This window comes from Sturnus vulgaris, chromosome 7 (genome assembly GCF_052056855.1).
Source record: "Sturnus vulgaris isolate bStuVul1 chromosome 7, bStuVul1.hap1, whole genome shotgun sequence".
In the NCBI taxonomy this organism is placed as follows: Eukaryota; Metazoa; Chordata; class Aves; order Passeriformes; family Sturnidae; genus Sturnus; species Sturnus vulgaris.
The window spans coordinates 12,968,986-12,986,508 of NC_142249.1; the positions used below are offsets into that span (position 1 = coordinate 12,968,986).

A 17,523-nucleotide genomic window follows, 5' to 3' on the forward strand; every position below is an offset into this window, starting at 1 on the left:
AAATTCTTCTCACTATTCTTGTTTCACATTCTGTGGCATTGCTGCAAGTGTTCCTCTAAAGCAACAGAATTCCCTCAATTACTGCAGTAAAAGTTACTAGCTTAGAACTAACAATATCCAGTTGCCTACAAATGTGTCTTTTTCTTTCTCTTGAACCATGGTAGCTCTAGACTGTACCTGGCTTACAAACTGGACTAGAACTGGCCAAGGAGCTGAAAATTTTAAAAGCTGGAGGAAGTAGGAGATACATAAGCTGACTGTACAGTCACAAAATGTTTCTTCAGGAAGACAGAAAAAAATGCAACACCCCCCCCCCCCCCCCCCCCAAAAAAAAAATCCTTAAAACATTCTTAAGTGGAAAAGCAATTTCACCAGAATAGAGCTACAACACAACAAAGTACAGTAAAAACTCGGGAGGGAATGTGAACATACTAACATGGATAACAGTGGAAGGTTAGGATAAGGTGGTGTGTGGCTTCACATACCTGTGTCAGAATGGTGTCAAATAGCAGTTGTGTTCCTGACTCATCCTTGGTAATAGCAGCGTGTTCAGTGATTCCAAAGAGCTCTGGGAAAGGATTCTGTGCAAGTGTCTTTGCATATTCAGTACTGAGAAAAGGTGGGGAAAAATACCTCTAGACTGAAAAGAAGATGCAGAAGCAGCCAACCAGCCCACAAAAGGCCACAAGCTGTACTTCAAAACCCACTACAGGTTTTCCTAGAGTGATGAATAAAATGCATAAACTAAGATATAAAAGATACAATTTCTGAAAAATTCTGGGAGCTGACGAAAATTGTTAAAATGAGATACCACGTGTAAAGGGCTGCAGCTCCTCTCCAAGCCCACTGCCTGCCAAGTGCCTGAAGATGTTTTGCTGATGACTGACACACAACTCCTGTGTGATAAATTAAGCTGATTATTGTGGCCTTTCTGCCTCCAGTAGGTATAATGAACTGTTTCTTTCATGCCTATTTTAAAATGCTTTTAACTTCACTAGGCTGTTTCTCACTTACTGTCCCCTGAGTGCTGACTCACAGAGTCAATTTAGATGACAGTAATTGGGTGGTGTTTACATAATGTCACTTTCTCAGAAGTCACTGAAACAAGGCCTGATAGAAGATGAGATTAAGCCACCAAAGCAAACAGTGACTGAGTAAACACAGACACAGTTTCTGTAAAGATGCATCTATTAAAAAAAAAAAAAAGCTGTTGGCAATTCTGTTGTTCTGAGATACTTACATCTTCAGGAGAGGCAAAATAAACAGCACTTGGATCAAGTATATAATTGACATTTGTAATGATTTCCGAGGAAAATAACATCTTCAGAACACTTACAGAGCCAATCCCAGTCATCAGTGCCTCTGGCACCATAATTGCATTCCCCAGTCACAGTGAGGAGCAGCAGCTGGCAGCTCCTGCAGGAAAACAGGACAGTGATCTGAGCAGCCCAGCACTTCCCTGGACAGCCCTATCAGTATCACTGTAATTCAGCTGGAAGGCAGCCAGAATTCTCACTGGAAAGTTTAAAAGCTGTTAATTACTTCTGCTAGTTCATGCTTGAACTATTTCATCTCCAGCCCTTCAAATACTTTTTAATAATCATCCTTCAAGTCAGTCAGCCATTGCTGCTTTTGAAGAATAATAGCACCAAAAATTTCCACAGTAATGCAGGTAAAACTCCCTGGATACAAGTTTATGGAAAACTTTTCCAAAATTATCTCTACTTTTTTGGCGTCTTTCTAAAATAAATGTATGCCATCACAAGGCCAGAGCTGTGCTCATAATTTTTTTTTATTTTATATTTTTAGAAAAAGCAAACATGCTTAAATTCTTGAGGTTGGGAGAAGCTGGACTCCTCTTAGGTGCATAAAAAAAGAAAATTATGAGTGATAACAGAAAATTATTTGCAGGAAAGCAAGAGCAGGTGATGGACTGAGAACTGGGATGAAGCAAATGAGTCAAAGTATCAAGAAATGTTTACTACATACAAATCCCTTTCTTTCAGGACCAAAAAAGGTTCCCTCGCTGCTAGGAACTGTATTTGTAATTTATTCAGAACCTTTGGTCATGTAATATTTAGTAATTTATAAAAGGCAAAATGGGAGTTTTAGGGCAGAGGTTTCTTGTTCACCTGCTTCCTCATGAGCTTAGGTGGTACTTTTGTAATTGGATAGAAAATTCCACACTGTGGGCCACAGGTAATTAGTTATTGGGTTAAAAGTAAAAATAATTTAGGTGTTTATTCTTAATTAAACATTTAGGCCTTAAAGGGCTTGCAGAGAGAGAGAGATATCACCATTTTCAACTTGTTAGCTAGAAGTGCTAATAAGTAGAACTTACTGTAAAATAGATAGAATTAATGAAGATCTGAGTCCAAACACAAAGTACCATCTCTCGAGCATTTAATCCAACTCTGGCAGAAGGAAAAAAGAAAATAAATGCAATAGATCCCAGCTGGTTTCACTCTGCAGCAGTCCAGGGGCTGCTCTTGTCCCTGGCACCGAATAAATCCCAGCCATCAGGGGTGGCAGTAGTGGATGTTTTACACCTTGCAGGAACAATTCCTTTTTCCTGTCCTGCCCAGCAGAACTGAGCCACTCAGAGCCCAGCTTCTTCCTGCTCTCACACTCTGTGAGCCAGGGGAAACTTTTCTAGACAAAGACCATCAGCAGGAGGTCTTTAAATGGTTATGAGCATCACTTCCAAAGAGTCTCTTTTTTAAAGCTATTTATTCGTGTACATCTAATTAATATGTATTATATACAACTGTATGTATGAGACCATGCACCTATACATTTTTTTACACCACTGTATTATAAAATATTGTTCATACAATATTTTAGCTTTTTTTTTATCCTAACTAAGTTTAATTTCTGGTCTTTACACAAAGACATCCGATAGAAATGTTTGATTTGGTTCTCAATTGAGACCATTTATCTAAACATGCAACCTCATTTAGACAATCAATATTAATTATAGAAAAATAATGTAAAATGTGATTGCAAACACACATCCAATTATTTAAAAAGTGGATAGGTTTTCCCAGTCTTACCTTTTTAAAAAGAAAAATACACCTAGAGAGCTGTATTATTAATGTCATAGCAACAAGTTTCAATTGATGAAGTATGAGACAAGCAATAAAATAAAAGTTTTCTCCACTATTGACAGTAATTGAAACTAATTTCCTTGCAGTGGAAGACAATTATTTAATTTCTGAGGCTTTCTCCCCCAGATCATAGATACACATTCATCAGGGTTGGCTTTAACTGATTTACAAAGTTGCAAGATTACTCACAGGTTTTCTGCACATATTGGAAAAGTCAGGATCAGACAGTGGATATCAGGTATTTAATGCACTGCATAGTTTAAGATACAATTTAGATATTTTCTTTTATGTCATGCCATCTCTTATGTATCTTCCAGTGAAAAGCTCCAACTACCATCCATTTAATCTGGACCTAGGAAATTCTGAGAGTTTCAGAACACTTCTACAAACACTCTTGAAGGATGCAGACAAACTACTGTAAAATGCAGGATACCTCTGCAGCTGGTGGCTAGAAATGCACCTGCCATTCTCAACAGCACTCAATTCTGACAATTACAGGCAGGAAGTGCAAGAAATACATCTTCAAATGTGTTATTACACATATGTATAATCTTACTTTCTAGTATTCTAGGAGTACTTTTCCTAATAAGAATGTAGAAAATGGGCTGTTGGGAATTTTTTGTTTGTTTGTTTGTTTTAAATGCCGTAAAAACAGTCAAAGCAAAAAAAAAAACAAAAAAATTCATATTTCAATTCTGGTGTATAAATATCACCCAGGACTCCACGGTCCCATATTACTGGGGTGTTTATATATTAAGTAATATATTACACATAATGCATGTTTGAAAAAAATAGCATTTTCAGATAAGACTGCTTACAAGAAACATTTAAACTACTATGGCTTTGTTCCATTTTTGCATTTTGCATTTGAAATGACACAAGCTAATTAGTTAAATAGATCATGACATCACAAGATGACAAAATATGCCAAAATATTTCACCTACAGTTTCTTTTAAACAACAGACAAATTATTCATTCCTGAAAACAATCTGTTTGCCTGAATTAGTGTCTTGTGTTAAAGAGAAGCATGACATCAATTTTACCATGTTTTCGTGCAGTTAAAAACAGGTTTTGGGTTTATTTTGGCATTTCAACTTTTAGTTCAAGTTCCTTACTTCATGCAAATACACTCACATGTGCACACACCTACACACACAAACACCAACTACAGTAAAAATAAAAATAAAGATTAAAATACCTGATCATCAGCAAACTTAAGAAGGGCTGCCATGGAGTCAGCACCAGGAGAAACTATAAATATCAGTGCTTGGAGGGCCCAGGTTATGAATGATAAATTCCTGCACCATTGGTATTATCTGGAAAAAGAAAAAAAAAAAAAAAAGAAAGCAATTAAAGTGTCCTGTTTTCATGTAACACATGTTACTCTAAATATCTGAGTATAAATTCCAAGGACAGTATTCCTGCATACAAAAATAGATACCAGTGCAGTCCCAGAGGAATCAATGATGTAGCATTTGTAAATCTAGGCAAAAACCATGCCCGAAGAGCTGACATTAGAAGTCCTACACAAATGTTCTTTAATCTCATTTCTGTCACCACATCTGGACAGAATAATGTGCTGGATTATTTTCTGCACTTACTCCATCTGTATTTTGGAGAAGATTTAAATTTTCAAGTCTCACAATGCAGCATCTTTCAGGGGTGTTAAGATCTCTTAGAAAGCAGTCTTGAAGACACTGATGTTTAAACTTCTACTGAATTTAACTGGACTCTATACCAAAATAAGACACAGTTCATAAAATAACAGCTTAGTGCTGTAAACCCTTACAGACATATACCTTTAAAATATTATCATCCAGTATCTGGTCATGCTCTACAATATTTTAAAAGAGAACAGAATAATTATAATATCATTAAATAACCACCTCCTCTTTAAAGAAATGTAATAGCATTTGCAAAGACAATCCTAAGAATTAATCTCTGAACATAAAATTCAAGAAACAGTGAAGGCTTCAAATAGCAATGTTAATTCAACCCCTTTGGTTGCAATCAGGATAGCATTTTTTTCAAACTTGATATGCAAAGTTTCTGTATTTGTAACTATTTTAACTTGCAGATTTTGACGTTTCAAGTGTAAAATCTTCCACTGCCATAGGTGCATTCAGTTAAATATATGTAGTGTGACCAAGGACACATACTGTGACACAAGGGGAAGAAATTCCAATAGCTTCATTTCCCCTGGCTGTCCTGCCCATAAACTCACGTTGTTAGGAAGGGCCTAAGGCTGCTTTAGGCCTTCCCCTGCTGTCCAGGTGCAATGTGTAAGCAATTAGCAAAGGCCTTAAATGTGAGAGCAGGAGGGAGGCTCTACCTTGCACTGACTGCAGCCTTCACACATGGAGGCACTCCTGCAAGAGCTCAGCTCAGCTTCCAAGCTCTTAATTGACTTTAAGGAGATGTATGAATATGAGACCCGCTTAAAGACCTTCACCAAGTGGCCCTTCCAGGAGAACTGCAAGTGCACTCCAGAGAATGTAAGTCTAATATGGTTATTTTGCCTCTGCCTTAATTTATATATGCTGTGCCTGAAGGTGAAGTGATTGTTAAGTATATTCAGGTTCAAGAGGGGTCCACTAAGCCTGAAGATAAAAAGTTAAATACTCAACTTTCTTCTGTTCCCTCCTCAGAAATACTGTAGTGGGATTGACTGTTTTTTCTGTGTTCAGTTCACCAGTCTGTCTACAGATTTTAATAATTATTGTTCTTGTTCCCTTTTTTTTTTTGTTCCTGTCATTTATTGTAATACACAGTCTTTCTAATTGCAAATTCTATTCATGATAAAGCAGCCTACATTAAACAAGTATAGATCCAGCAGGAAGGATGAAGTAGTGATCACTACTTCAAACTCAGAAATAGAAATTATTTAAATAAAAAAATCCACCTGACTTTTACATTGGCACACACATGATATTGCTAGCCTGAATCTCAGATGAGTCATACTGCAAGAGTTACCTGAGAAGGTGTTTGGTTACTGAAACAAACTTAATTTTTGGTGTCCTGACTAGATGTGATTCTAAAGTGGCAGGAAACGAGTAGCGTGTGGGACAAGGCTCTAATCTTCTAAACTGTCCCCTGCAGATGGCAAAGGCTGGCTTCATCCACTGTCCAAATGCAAATGAACCAGATGTGGCAAAATGTTTCTTTTGCTTGTTAGAACTGGTGGGCTGGGAACCAAACGATGACCCATGGTAAGCACAGATGTAACAATGCTCTTAAGCATCTCTCCAAATTTGAGTAATTTTAAAATGAGTTAATGTTCCTGTCAGTTTCCACCATGACAGTTCACAAAACTGCAAGTTTACCTTGCCCAGTAACTGTGAAATTGTTCAACTAGCTTTCATCTGAGATCCACTAAAATCTATTTCATCTTTTCTGTATCATGCTGTTTCTGCTGATAGACAGCACGAGTACTGAAGAGACCTGCCTGTACACATCTCTTCATCTCCTGAAATGAAACTTCTATAAGTTTAGCATCTGTTCTTATTCTGGATTTATCTTGCAGGGAGGAGCACACCAAACGTCACACCTGTGAATTTTTATCCCTTCCCAAGCACTTTGATGAGCTGACAATGGAGGAGTACTACATGCTGGAGATGACACGGCTGAGGACCTTCATTGTAAGTGTTAACCTTGTAATCTGAAATTCAAAGCTAGAATATAAACAAGAACTTCTCTTGCTAAGATTTCCACATATCAGCCAGGAATGATTGTCTAAGGCTAGAACATGACTTATTCTGAAGTAATAATTTATGTGCATTATTGGCTAAGAAGTCTGCACCTAAGCACTTCTCAGTGTAGTTTGTCTGGCTTTTGAATGCAAACCTGTTTCCTTTAGAAGTGTTTTTCCAGAAACTCATTACAACAGAAAAAAAAATATATAGGGTGCAATAATCAATGCAGAAAACTCAACAATGAGCAGCTCTATTATTCTCAGGAGGGATCAACAACCTACATGAAAAGACAAAATTTGACCAGATCATTGCTTCACATGTCCAATTTTACATATAAATCTGCCTAATTAAACTTTAAAGCCCATTTTAAATATTATACTTCTCTCACTTCTGAAGTTTCATGCCATAGTGTTGACATGTAAAAAAGCACACAACTGAGTTGTTCAGTTGATCAAGATCAGCTGATGTATGAGCCCTAATTCTGTGCATCATAAGAACCAAGTGAACCAAGTTCTCTGATGAGGCACAGTAAAAGATTCTGCATATAACTCATTGGTGGGTTTGCACAAATAAGATCTTTGCCTTAGCTAATAATGTTCAGTATTAAATATATACCTGGTGACTGGCAAGGTTAAGCAGATTAAAGTACAATAAATAGGATCATGTGGCACAGTGATATCTTAGAGGGTGGACTAAGAGTGAGAAGGTGGTGTTACCTAACTTGAACTGCGAATGATTTAGAGCAATTTTTCAAGGTCTAAAAGGCGTATTGGCCATAATATGACATTATTTCTAAGTACAGTATATAAAAAATTTGAAGCAGCAGCAGCTTCAGGTGGGGACACTTATCCCCAGGGATACTGTCAGTGATAGCTGGGAAGGTGTGCACTATGCTGACCAGGGTACCATTGCTATCCTGAAGCACTGATACTTGACTTCAGCCTGAGGAGGGGGGGTTGGAATTTGGCTGAATGACACAGCTGAAAGGTTCAATCTCTTGCTTTGATTCAAGTGCAAAGTTGGCAGGCGCACAATCAACTCTTTTCAAGAAGAAGTCGAGGCAACAAGGCAGAGGCTCGTGGATTACTTTGGCTCCAGACCCCAGCTCCCGGCACCACTGCCTCTACGGGATGAGCCAGGAGACTCAACTGCCGGGCCAAAGGAGCCCACGACAAGTGAGCTGTGAAGCCTGACTCTAAAAGTGTCTCTTAATTTGGTGCAAACATTCCTCTCTTTATGTGAATCTAAAGTGAATCTAGAGCTGAACAGCTGTGTGAGAAAGTGTACATAGGGAACTGCTCTCAGCCTCTCTGGATCAGAGGAGTGAGTGCACACTGGTATGGCCTTTCACTGTCTGCTTTCTTGGGATGGCTGGGTGGGCAAGAGCAGTCCCACTACCCTGCCAGTCTATGAAAAATGTCTAAGCAAATACTTTTATTCTGGTTTTTAGTTAGCTGACTTTTTTTTGGAATAAAGATTCACAACTGTGAGTATTTTCTGTGATCTGTGTTAAAACTTTATACCTAGTCAGGCTCAAATCAGAACAGTTCTGCTTCAAAGCACTCTCCAGCAAAGGAAATGGATCTGCGAGTCTGCAACAATTGCTTTAAGCACCTGCATTATCTGCACTCCTGCTTATCACTAAGTTGTCTTTAGAGATTGGACAGAATTGACACAGCAAATGACATCCAGCAAAAACAGCAGGTGTACTGAACAAGGGTAGACACAAGGTGTGTAAGACAGTCTCATGGAAGAGCTCTGGGGATTTTGTGTGTAACTGAAACAACAAAAGCTAAAGCCCTATTTGTAATGAAAACTTATAATTTCAAACTCACTGAAGTTCTTTAAAAATATTAATTCCTCTTTTCCTTTATGAGAGACTGTTGTAGAATAAAAATACAAGCTTGCAAATACTTTTGGTTTTTAAGATGCAGACAGACCTTTCTCAGTAAAGCAGGAGTTTTGTACAATGCTTTCTCAGGTCTCAGGCAGAGAGTCAACAGCAGCTTTTGGAACTCCCCTGACTTGTCTTTCCACTCTGCAAGAAAATCCTGGGGATCCTAAAAACATGTATTTCAACATTTTTCAAAGCATTTATGAATTCCCTATCTTGAGAGTAAATTATCCCTTAATTTGACACATCAATCCATGCAGTATTCTTTCTTAAGTTACAGAAATGAGGTTGACATGATTAAAGCTTTTTTTAAAAAAATTTAAATATATGTTATTCTAAGAAGCTTCTTGTATAGCACAGGATTACTATCTTTGAAAGAGTTAGAGTGATTTTAAGTTCAAGTTCTTCTCTAGAAAGTGAAGAAATTATTCTCCTTCTTTGTTAGAATTATATTCTAGTGCCAGTCTTTAATATTACACTGATAACATGTCATCAATGACAATCACACTGCAGTGTTATTAGGTAACTATGAGTTAGGCTGCAGCTGAAAATGATGGCAGAAAAACAAGAATGAGAAAATTAAAGTCAAGCCAAGCACCAGAGAGCTTTGTAAATGGCTGGTGACCAACCCAGCTGTTGTTACTGCAGCTTCCAGAGCGGGGGCAACATTTGGTTTGTGGAGTGTTAACTTTCTATTAGCCTGACAACAGAGTATTCTCATTTAAGTAGGAGTATTAGAGCTACATGGGTGATAAAAAAATGCTTTCACCTGACAAGTAAAAGGTACAGCAACTGTCTGCATCAGGACAGTGACAGATAATGCCATTCCTTCTGATCTGCCATGCCAGGGTCAGGAATGCTCTCAGCTTTGGTGTTACTGCTTGAGAGTCTTTAGCAGTTAAGAGATGACAGTGAGTCTATTGATCCCATTTTATGGAGCACAGCTTACACGAAGGACCTTCTCTTTAACTCCAGTTTGGCTGTGTGAATGCACACAAAGCTGCCCCACATCTCTTGGATCCTTACTGCTGAAAGTCAGCACCTTTCACTTATTTCACCTAGAAACTAAAAAAAGCTATAATCTCAGTATGCATAATGAAGCAGTTCCCTCCCTCAGTCTTTTTTTCCAAAGTCATAATTTTCCAGGTGACTATTTCCTAAAGAACTAAAGTCCTCAAATTGCTATATTTTTTTTTAATTGCCCAAAGAAAGCCTAATTTTCATTATTTACCCATTTCTTGCAATCTGGTCAAGTGAAGAAGCTAGAACTGTTTGGTTCCTTTAATGTCTCTCATTGTACTCTTTTTATGAGCATTTCCAATCAAAAATCCATTCTTTTTCTCTCAGAATACTTCAGGCTATTTCTTTAATTAAAAAGGATTTTTAAAGCCTTGATATTTATAATGAATAAAATACAAAATTACTCTTTTTATTTAAAGAGTCTAAGAAGTCCTGGGTCATTTGACTCAATGTTGGTGATAGATTTTCATCATTTAAATTAACAGTAAGAAAACTGAACTGGCAAAAGTTTTACATGAACATGAAAGTGGTTATGGTCAGATATAGAGAGTAAGATAGAAGGATAGTTTTTTATTTGTCTGAATACCTTGAACACCTCAGCCAAAATAAGGTGAAGTCCATTCAGATGGTTTGAAATGCAGTGTAAGAATTTGCATAAACTACTTCAAATTCTTTTTTCAAGGTAGAAGCAAAGATGTGGAAAAGCTCTATAGCTTTTTCCCAATTGTGTAGGTCACCAGAGAGCTACTCAGAGGATCATTCCTGTATTTTAGGCACGGTGATCATTCTGACACCTAATTGTGATCTGTTGTCATTAATAGATGTTCTTGTTTTGACAGAAGAACAGGAATGAGAGCAAGCTATGTTGTTTGATCTCTGTCTCCTTTTCAGTCTTGTGTTTCAATCTATTTCTGTTTTCTTCTATTCAGTTAACAAGAAATGGATAATTTTTAATATTATTGCTCTAATAATTACTGATTACTAATAATTACTGATTTGTAATAACAACATAGTTTGCATGAGAAAAGAATGGTTAAAAAATATCAGCACAGAGCCTGTTGTAAAGAGTCTGACTAGTGAAGGTAGCCCAAGCCAAACAGGGCTTTGTGAATTATTAACTCCCAGAGAATTTTCTGTGGAGCTGCTTACCTTCAAAAGGAGCTTACACCAAACACTCCCTGGGGATGACTGGTGTACTTGACACTGGCAGCTGGGATTCAGGTTCTGTATCTTCTTATTTCTCTGCTGACAGAAAGGTTTGGAATCAGTGGGAGGTAATTTTATTTATCACGTACTCTAATTTAGGGACACAGGGGATTTTTTGAGATGTAAAATAGTAAGATTTAAAGTCAAAGGGTTAGATTTATAGAACACAGACTACCCAAAATATTAAGCTCTGATTAAAATGATTACTAGCAATATCTTTAACAGTTCTGCTAAGCTTAGACTGCCTAGACGTTTTCCTGTCCCTAACTACACTACAGATAAAAAAATCCCAATGTAGCTTTTGCATATGAGGTGACTACTATTAAATCTTGTAAATATTTTTATAAAAGAAAGTGACCAACTAGCATCAGGACATCCAGACTGGGAAAGGTAAAAAAAGTAACTAATTAAATTCCTGACTGGATGAAAGAATGTCAGAATTGCAAGGTGAAGTATTAGACGTGAGAAATGTCAACACTTGTGATAGCAGTCACCCAGAAGTGTAGAGCAGGGGGGGAGGAATAAACAAATGCTAGGAACTCTTCACAGGCTTTAGCCAAACATTTTAAAATTAAAACAGAGTTGCACATTTATTTTCAAAATTCTCACCTTAATTGATTTTCCAGCAAGACAATGTGTAGAAATATTATTATTGTAATATTAAAAAAAGAAATGGCAATTCTTATGAAGCAATTAAATATATAAATTAAACTGAGTATTATACTGTGCTAAGAAATATCTTAGTATAGTTTTAAGTACAGCTTGGAGTGAGGGCTTCAGTAGTACTCACTTGATTCAAAACAAGGGGGAAAAATATATTTTCCTTAACTGTGAGAACACTGGGTAGTCACTACTTTCATTTTTTAGCTAATTGTGCCCCCTCCAGGTCCTTCTGTAATTTACACTTTCATTAGTCATCCACCTTCCTGAATGCACTTTGCCAGTGTTGTAATAAACTGAGGGTCACCGAGTTTGATTATATGCAAACTATTGGCTTTTTTTATGTTCGTTATTCATTTGTTTGTTTGATAGCTCCCTAAAGAGCCATCATCAGAGGCCATCTTCTTACATTACTGAAGGGAAAAATACAAACTTTCAAAACTGAAATATAAGCTCTTCAAATGTTTATCTCAAAGTGCTTCTCAAGGCAATGTATTCCCTTTTGTCATTACAGCAAAAGCACATTATTATAAAATCATAGCAGGCACATACTCAGAACAATCCTTGATGAATTTAAGAGGAGACAGATGAATCCTAAAGTTCTTTGTTTAAAAAAAACAATTTTCCTCTTTGAAAGAATGTATTTAGACTAAGAGATCTTACTAGAAAGTTTAATCACATTTAGTTTCCTATTTTATTCAAAATAATCATATCCCTCTGAAATTCTGAAGAGCTTTAATACAGTTGTGTGTATAAGCAAGTATTTTCAAGTAAAAACAAAGGGAATTTTCCACTAATGAAAATAGATATTGTGGAAGAAAGCCTAAATTTAGGAGAGGAAGTTTTGTAGAAAAATGTACCATGAATGGCAGTAACCTTCTCTGTTATGGATCAGAAACTGCACTTAGGAATGACCCATCACCAGCTGAAGGAGGATGCCTTTCTTCTCCCTTTCAGAAAGGTTTAGGAAAAAATCTGAAAGGGATACTGTCCAGCCTAGCCACAGGAGAAGAAAGCTTCCACAGGTAAAATGCATCAAGAGATTCAAGAAATAATTTGTAACCCACCAGCACAGCATGATATTAACAAAGTATGAACTTTGTAAAAATCACAAGGATTTTGAGTAATTTGATAAACTCAGGTAGGGGAAAATTTAGTAACATCGTAGTTCTGGAGAAGCAATAGGGATTGGAAACCTGAATACCTGTCAGATGAGGCAGTAGCATCAGCAGTGGAAGAAAAAGAATCTCACAGCACATAACAGTGGTCAGCAGTGGGTCAAAGATGTACTGGAAGAATTGCTGAGCTCCCAAATTTCTACATGGCTCAGCCACTTCTGAGGGCCCAAGGGAGATGGAGTCAGGTTACATTTTCAACATAAGCTGATACCACTAACTGCAGACTGTAAAGTGAACACAGGTAACCTGCATGTGAAGCACAGGCTAGGTCAGACCATATTTATGTCATTTGTTCATAATAATTTTGCTCGTTCTTATTTTAAAACACGAATTTAGCATTTGGGTAAAACTCAGCTAAAACCTGCATTATATCTTTCCCTGCTTCAAAGTTGCAGTTACATATTCCTTTCAGCATATCCCACTTCAGACATACTATTTGAATAATTAAAGAATAATTTTCTAATACCAGCCCAGCACACACAGCTTTCATCATCTATAAAATCCTTTTTCGTTGACAGGAATGCAAAAGCAGTCACTGGTTATGTTTGCAAATTATCCTTGGATTGCTCACTAATTCTGCTTTTTAAAAAATTTGTTGTTACAAAAAGCTTGAGTTGCATTTTGTATGGTTCCTGTGGTCCTAATATCCAACCATAAACTCATAACTACAGGCATAATATGTACCATTAGTTTGAGGTAGATTCTATCTCACCTTTCAAAATTAAAAGCTATCATTATTTAGTTTTAAAATGCTAATCATCTTTCCATTAGTTCAAAAAGAATTTTGATCAAAGCTGTGTAAAAGTGAAATGGAGGATGAACTCTACAAGTGTTGAATTCATTAACATTTGTCGACAGTTTAGCCTGAGTGATTGAATTATTAATACAGTAATTACTTGAAATAAAAATTACATATACAATCAGAATCCCAGCATACATCCTCTAATTTCAACATGTAGTTTTGCTTCCAGAAGTACAATCAATGCTCTATATCTTTAGTATTTCTAGAGACAAAGTTAGTGCATTGAAAAAATAAGGAAAATATCCAAATTCTGTCTTCAAATTACAGACACTGATTTTCCTGTCTCTTAATTTTTAACAGTTTTCATTAACCTGGACCTGATTTTCAAAATAAGTAGAAATACCATGTGATAAAGAAACAAATTTTGAATAACTTCTCTGGCTATCAGCAGAACAATAGTTCATCTTTTGCATCACACACCTGATTTTCCAAGTCAGCTTTCTCTTGTTTCTTGGACTCCTGTGTCTGCTGGAGTACAGCAAATTTATCTTGAAACTCCCTCACGTTTGTTTGTTTCTTTCTTAGACAATCCATAGAAATTTTTAACTTTCCTTGGACTCGACTCAACTTTAGCTTTTTGGGTGCAACGTTTGTGTGACAAAAAGACAAAAAATAAATTAAACATCTGAAAGATACACCCTTCACTCCAGGGTGCCTTTTTAAAAAAAAAAAAAAAAGAACATGAAGATGAAGGGAAACCTCAGCAACTCTGTAGCTCATGCAATATTCTGTTTTATAACTTCTTATCTGAAGACAATTGGTTTTTACTCAAGCATTTGTTTCTGTGCTGATACTAATTTATACACTTTCTGCATTTTTTTATTGGAATAACACAATGATTGAAAGCAAAGAAGGTTTGTACTTCCAAGCTGTGTCCCATTTGATCACAAATTAGAATTCATTATGGATTTGTGCCAGTAGAAATGCACAAACAATAATATGTGTTAAGTAACACTAAACACACACATCCAGCCAACTATGTATACAACAAAAATGAAAATATTAATAGCTTTTCACAACGTGTTTGCCAGCTTTGAGGATTTCACCCTTATATGGATTTTTTTCAAGGAGAATATTGTATGTAACATATACTGAAAGCAAGAAGGATGAAAATAAGCTAAATGTCTCTAGGAGCAGCTGAAGCAGAATTTGATAAGTATTAGCCTCAATTCAATCCCCTCTCGTATTGGTGTAAGTTGCAGCTCTCCTTTAAAGTCCACCTCTTAAAATCATTTTCTAACAGTAGGTATTACAATATCAGTAGCTGTTCCCAAACTGAGAAGTCCCCAAGCATGCAGTAACAAAATACCTTCTCAAATAAAGGCATGCCAAATGAGAAGCCTGCCATGACTCAGCTTTCAAAGGCCACATTGACCTGAGTGCCCAGAGCAGATTTACTGCTCAATTGTCAGCTCCAGATGTTCCAAACTAGAAACAGCATCCAAAAAAGTACACTTCTTCAATGCAGCAAAAGGCAATGCATACCAAAAAATATCCTGTGGCTTGATATGACTACCAGAAATCTCCAAGGACATTTCAAGAATGCCCCAATTTTGTGCAACACTCTAACTTTGTTGCTATCTGAAGAGAATGTTGTTTCCATGCCTTCTTAGAAAAATTCACAGCTGAAAATCAGGCTCTACACCTTATCAGCTATCTTACATGAATTGATCTGTATTATTGGTTTTTTGCATAAGTATCCCACCAGTAATTTCACCTCCCTTTTGGTGTTAAATTACACTGATAGACTGATCCCTTTAGGGAAATTTAACTATTTTTTAAAATACAGACTTACATATCATAAAACTCCATGGTTATGACCCATTTAATGAAAAACAATTATTTTTTTCTCTTTTGGCTCAATGCTGTTAGAAACAACTATATGGCTTCTGAGACACTAGTGTCAATGCAACCAAATAAAGAAAAAACTACCAATTAATAGATTATATAGTATCAAACTAAACCACTGGTTTTTAAACTAAACACTACCTTAAAAAGATCCTACTAACAGTACTGCAGGGTAAAACTGTCTTGTCTAGCTATTGAGGAAGTTAATGGACTTCTAAAAGGTAAAGAGAAGCAATCATGACCAAAAATTGTAGTTATGGTTAGTGTATGACCTCTACTTTTTTTTTATTACTGTATTTCACATAAAATGGCTTTTGTGTTACAAGAGATCTTGTCCTGATTTATGTAAAACATTGTATGCTACCACTATCCAGTAAAAGCATTCATATTTTTCCAGTAAGTCTTGTCAATATTTTATTGTGTATTAAAATCTTTAACTGAAATTGTCATCCCTATAGCATTCTTTATCCTGCAGCTCCACAAAACCAAAATACAGTCTTTGAGTGAAAAAAATCTGTCTGTAACACTCCCTACAAATTCAGCAAATGCACTGAGACTCAGCAGAGATGAAGCAAGTAATTTTAATTAAAAACTGTTTATGTCTGGCTACTGGCCATTCTAGTTAGCAATCCATAAAATTATTATTCCAGGTATTCTCTTATCAGCAGAAATTCTCACTGTAGTGTAACCATTCCCTGTGTGAGCAAGCAAGCAGAAATTGAAAAACTGTGAACAGAAATTACCTCCTAATAGGATTGAGAGGTATCACTCACCTCCCAGTAGCACCTAAGCTGACTTAACCATTCAAAGTCGCTCTCATCTTTGCCTTTTTTGCTTACTACAGATGCAAGAACATCCTCAGCATGAACATCAAGCTCAAGTGCTCCTCGAGCCACTCGATTCTGCTTAGGCAGCTTTCCTCACACCAAGGTGGCAGTGTCCTCACTCTGTCCATTATCCTGTCCCAGAAAATGCTCTGGTGCCTGCAAAACATTGTAAAAGTTGGAAAGTTGAATGTCTGGTCCTAGGCATGATTATGTTTTCTCGTATTTCTTATTTTTTACTGTATTATTTCTATTTCTCTGTATTAAATAGTTCCTTCTCACTATGATACCAGTACAATGTCTCCTTCACTGACCAGTAGCTCAACAGGGCTTTGAGACGCTTTTTTTCTTTTACAAGCCCAAATATAAAACACCAATGGCACATATCTGCAAACAAACAGCATACACAACTAAATTCCTGCAACGCAGGAAATATCCATGTCCTTTGACTTTTTTTTTTGTTTCCATTTTATTCTTTCCAATACTATCTAAGAATATATAATTAAGAAAAACATCTGAACAATTTACTTAAAAGACCATTTAAAGTTTGATTTTAAAAAGTTTATCCTCAGCAATAATTCTTATGTATTACCCCCTCTGCAAGATGCTTCGCACTGAATTTACTGAAGATCAGTTTAAAGATGTACAACTTTACTCACAGTCTCTGTAACATAAAAATAAGGATAAACAAGAATTCTCTCTTCAACAGCTAATCCACCTCCACTACATAAAAAGTTATTATTTATCCCTTCCCAGCAATAGCAAACATTAAGGAAATTGAGTAGAGCAACCAGGTACAACCTTAACACAACAGCTTCCCGTGATTTAAAAAAAAAAAAACAAAAACAAAACCAACACCTTTAAGAGTTTTTTCCTCACGAGATTTCTTGTCCTGTTCTTTGCACTGTTTCTCTGGGACTGAACCAGCATTTTGGTTTTCATTTCTGTTCTTGTTTTGGCTGACTTTACACTGCATTCACTGCACACTGTCAAGTCTGTGTATAGGGTCCCAAACCCAGATCCTCTCCTTACAGCAAAGGTTTCATTACTTAACAAGATCCCTGTTAAATACTTCCATACCAAGTAAGGTCTTTGGCTTTTGAAAAAACCCCAAGAAGTTCCTAATTAGATTAAAAAAAAAGAATCTGGGGAAAACCAGATGCTTTTCATCTAAGTATTCATTAAAGCCCTTGAGAATTATTTCCAGAAATTCATTGCACTTCCTTAGTTTTTCCAGCATCTTGTCTGTTGTTACTACTGTCAGAACATGTCTGTTCCGGAAAATAAATTA

At 36.5% G+C, this 17,523-nt stretch overlaps 1 protein-coding gene and 1 long non-coding RNA gene across 3 annotated transcripts in view; one reads left to right on the forward strand and one right to left on the reverse strand.

Moving 5' to 3' along the window:
* Window positions 1–10,988, reverse strand: part of LOC148223168 (uncharacterized) — a 43,243-nt gene extending 32,255 nt beyond the window's left edge. For both annotated transcript variants that reach the window (XR_015804791.1, XR_015804792.1), the window contains exons 1-3: window positions 10,864–10,988; window positions 4,307–4,424; window positions 486–1,416 (exon numbers count right to left, since the gene is read on the reverse strand). This is a non-coding gene — a long non-coding RNA (uncharacterized LOC148223168). The remainder of the gene's footprint in view (window positions 1–485; window positions 1,417–4,306; window positions 4,425–10,863) is intronic.
* Window positions 1,315–16,519, forward strand: BIRC5 (baculoviral IAP repeat containing 5). Its single transcript, XM_014879468.2, has 4 exons — window positions 1,315–5,603; window positions 6,208–6,317; window positions 6,632–6,746; window positions 7,813–16,519. The coding sequence occupies exons 1-4, from the start codon at window positions 5,466–5,468 to the stop codon at window positions 7,984–7,986; spliced, it is 537 nt and encodes a 178-aa protein (XP_014734954.2). The 5' UTR covers window positions 1,315–5,465; the 3' UTR covers window positions 7,987–16,519.
* Window positions 16,520–17,523: the final 1,004 nt, after the last annotated feature.

Bases quoted from the DNA above. Each gene is read 5' to 3' on its own strand.
- BIRC5 (XM_014879468.2), top strand. From the start codon at position 5,466: ATGGAGGCACTCCTGCAAGAGCTCAGCTCAGCTTCCAAGCTCTTAATT. The intron at 6,318-6,631 runs GTAAGCACAGAT...TTTATCTTGCAG, and splicing joins GAACCAAACGATGACCCATG to GGAGGAGCACACCAAACGTC. The intron at 6,747-7,812 runs GTAAGTGTTAAC...CTTTGATTCAAG, and splicing joins CACGGCTGAGGACCTTCATT to TGCAAAGTTGGCAGGCGCAC.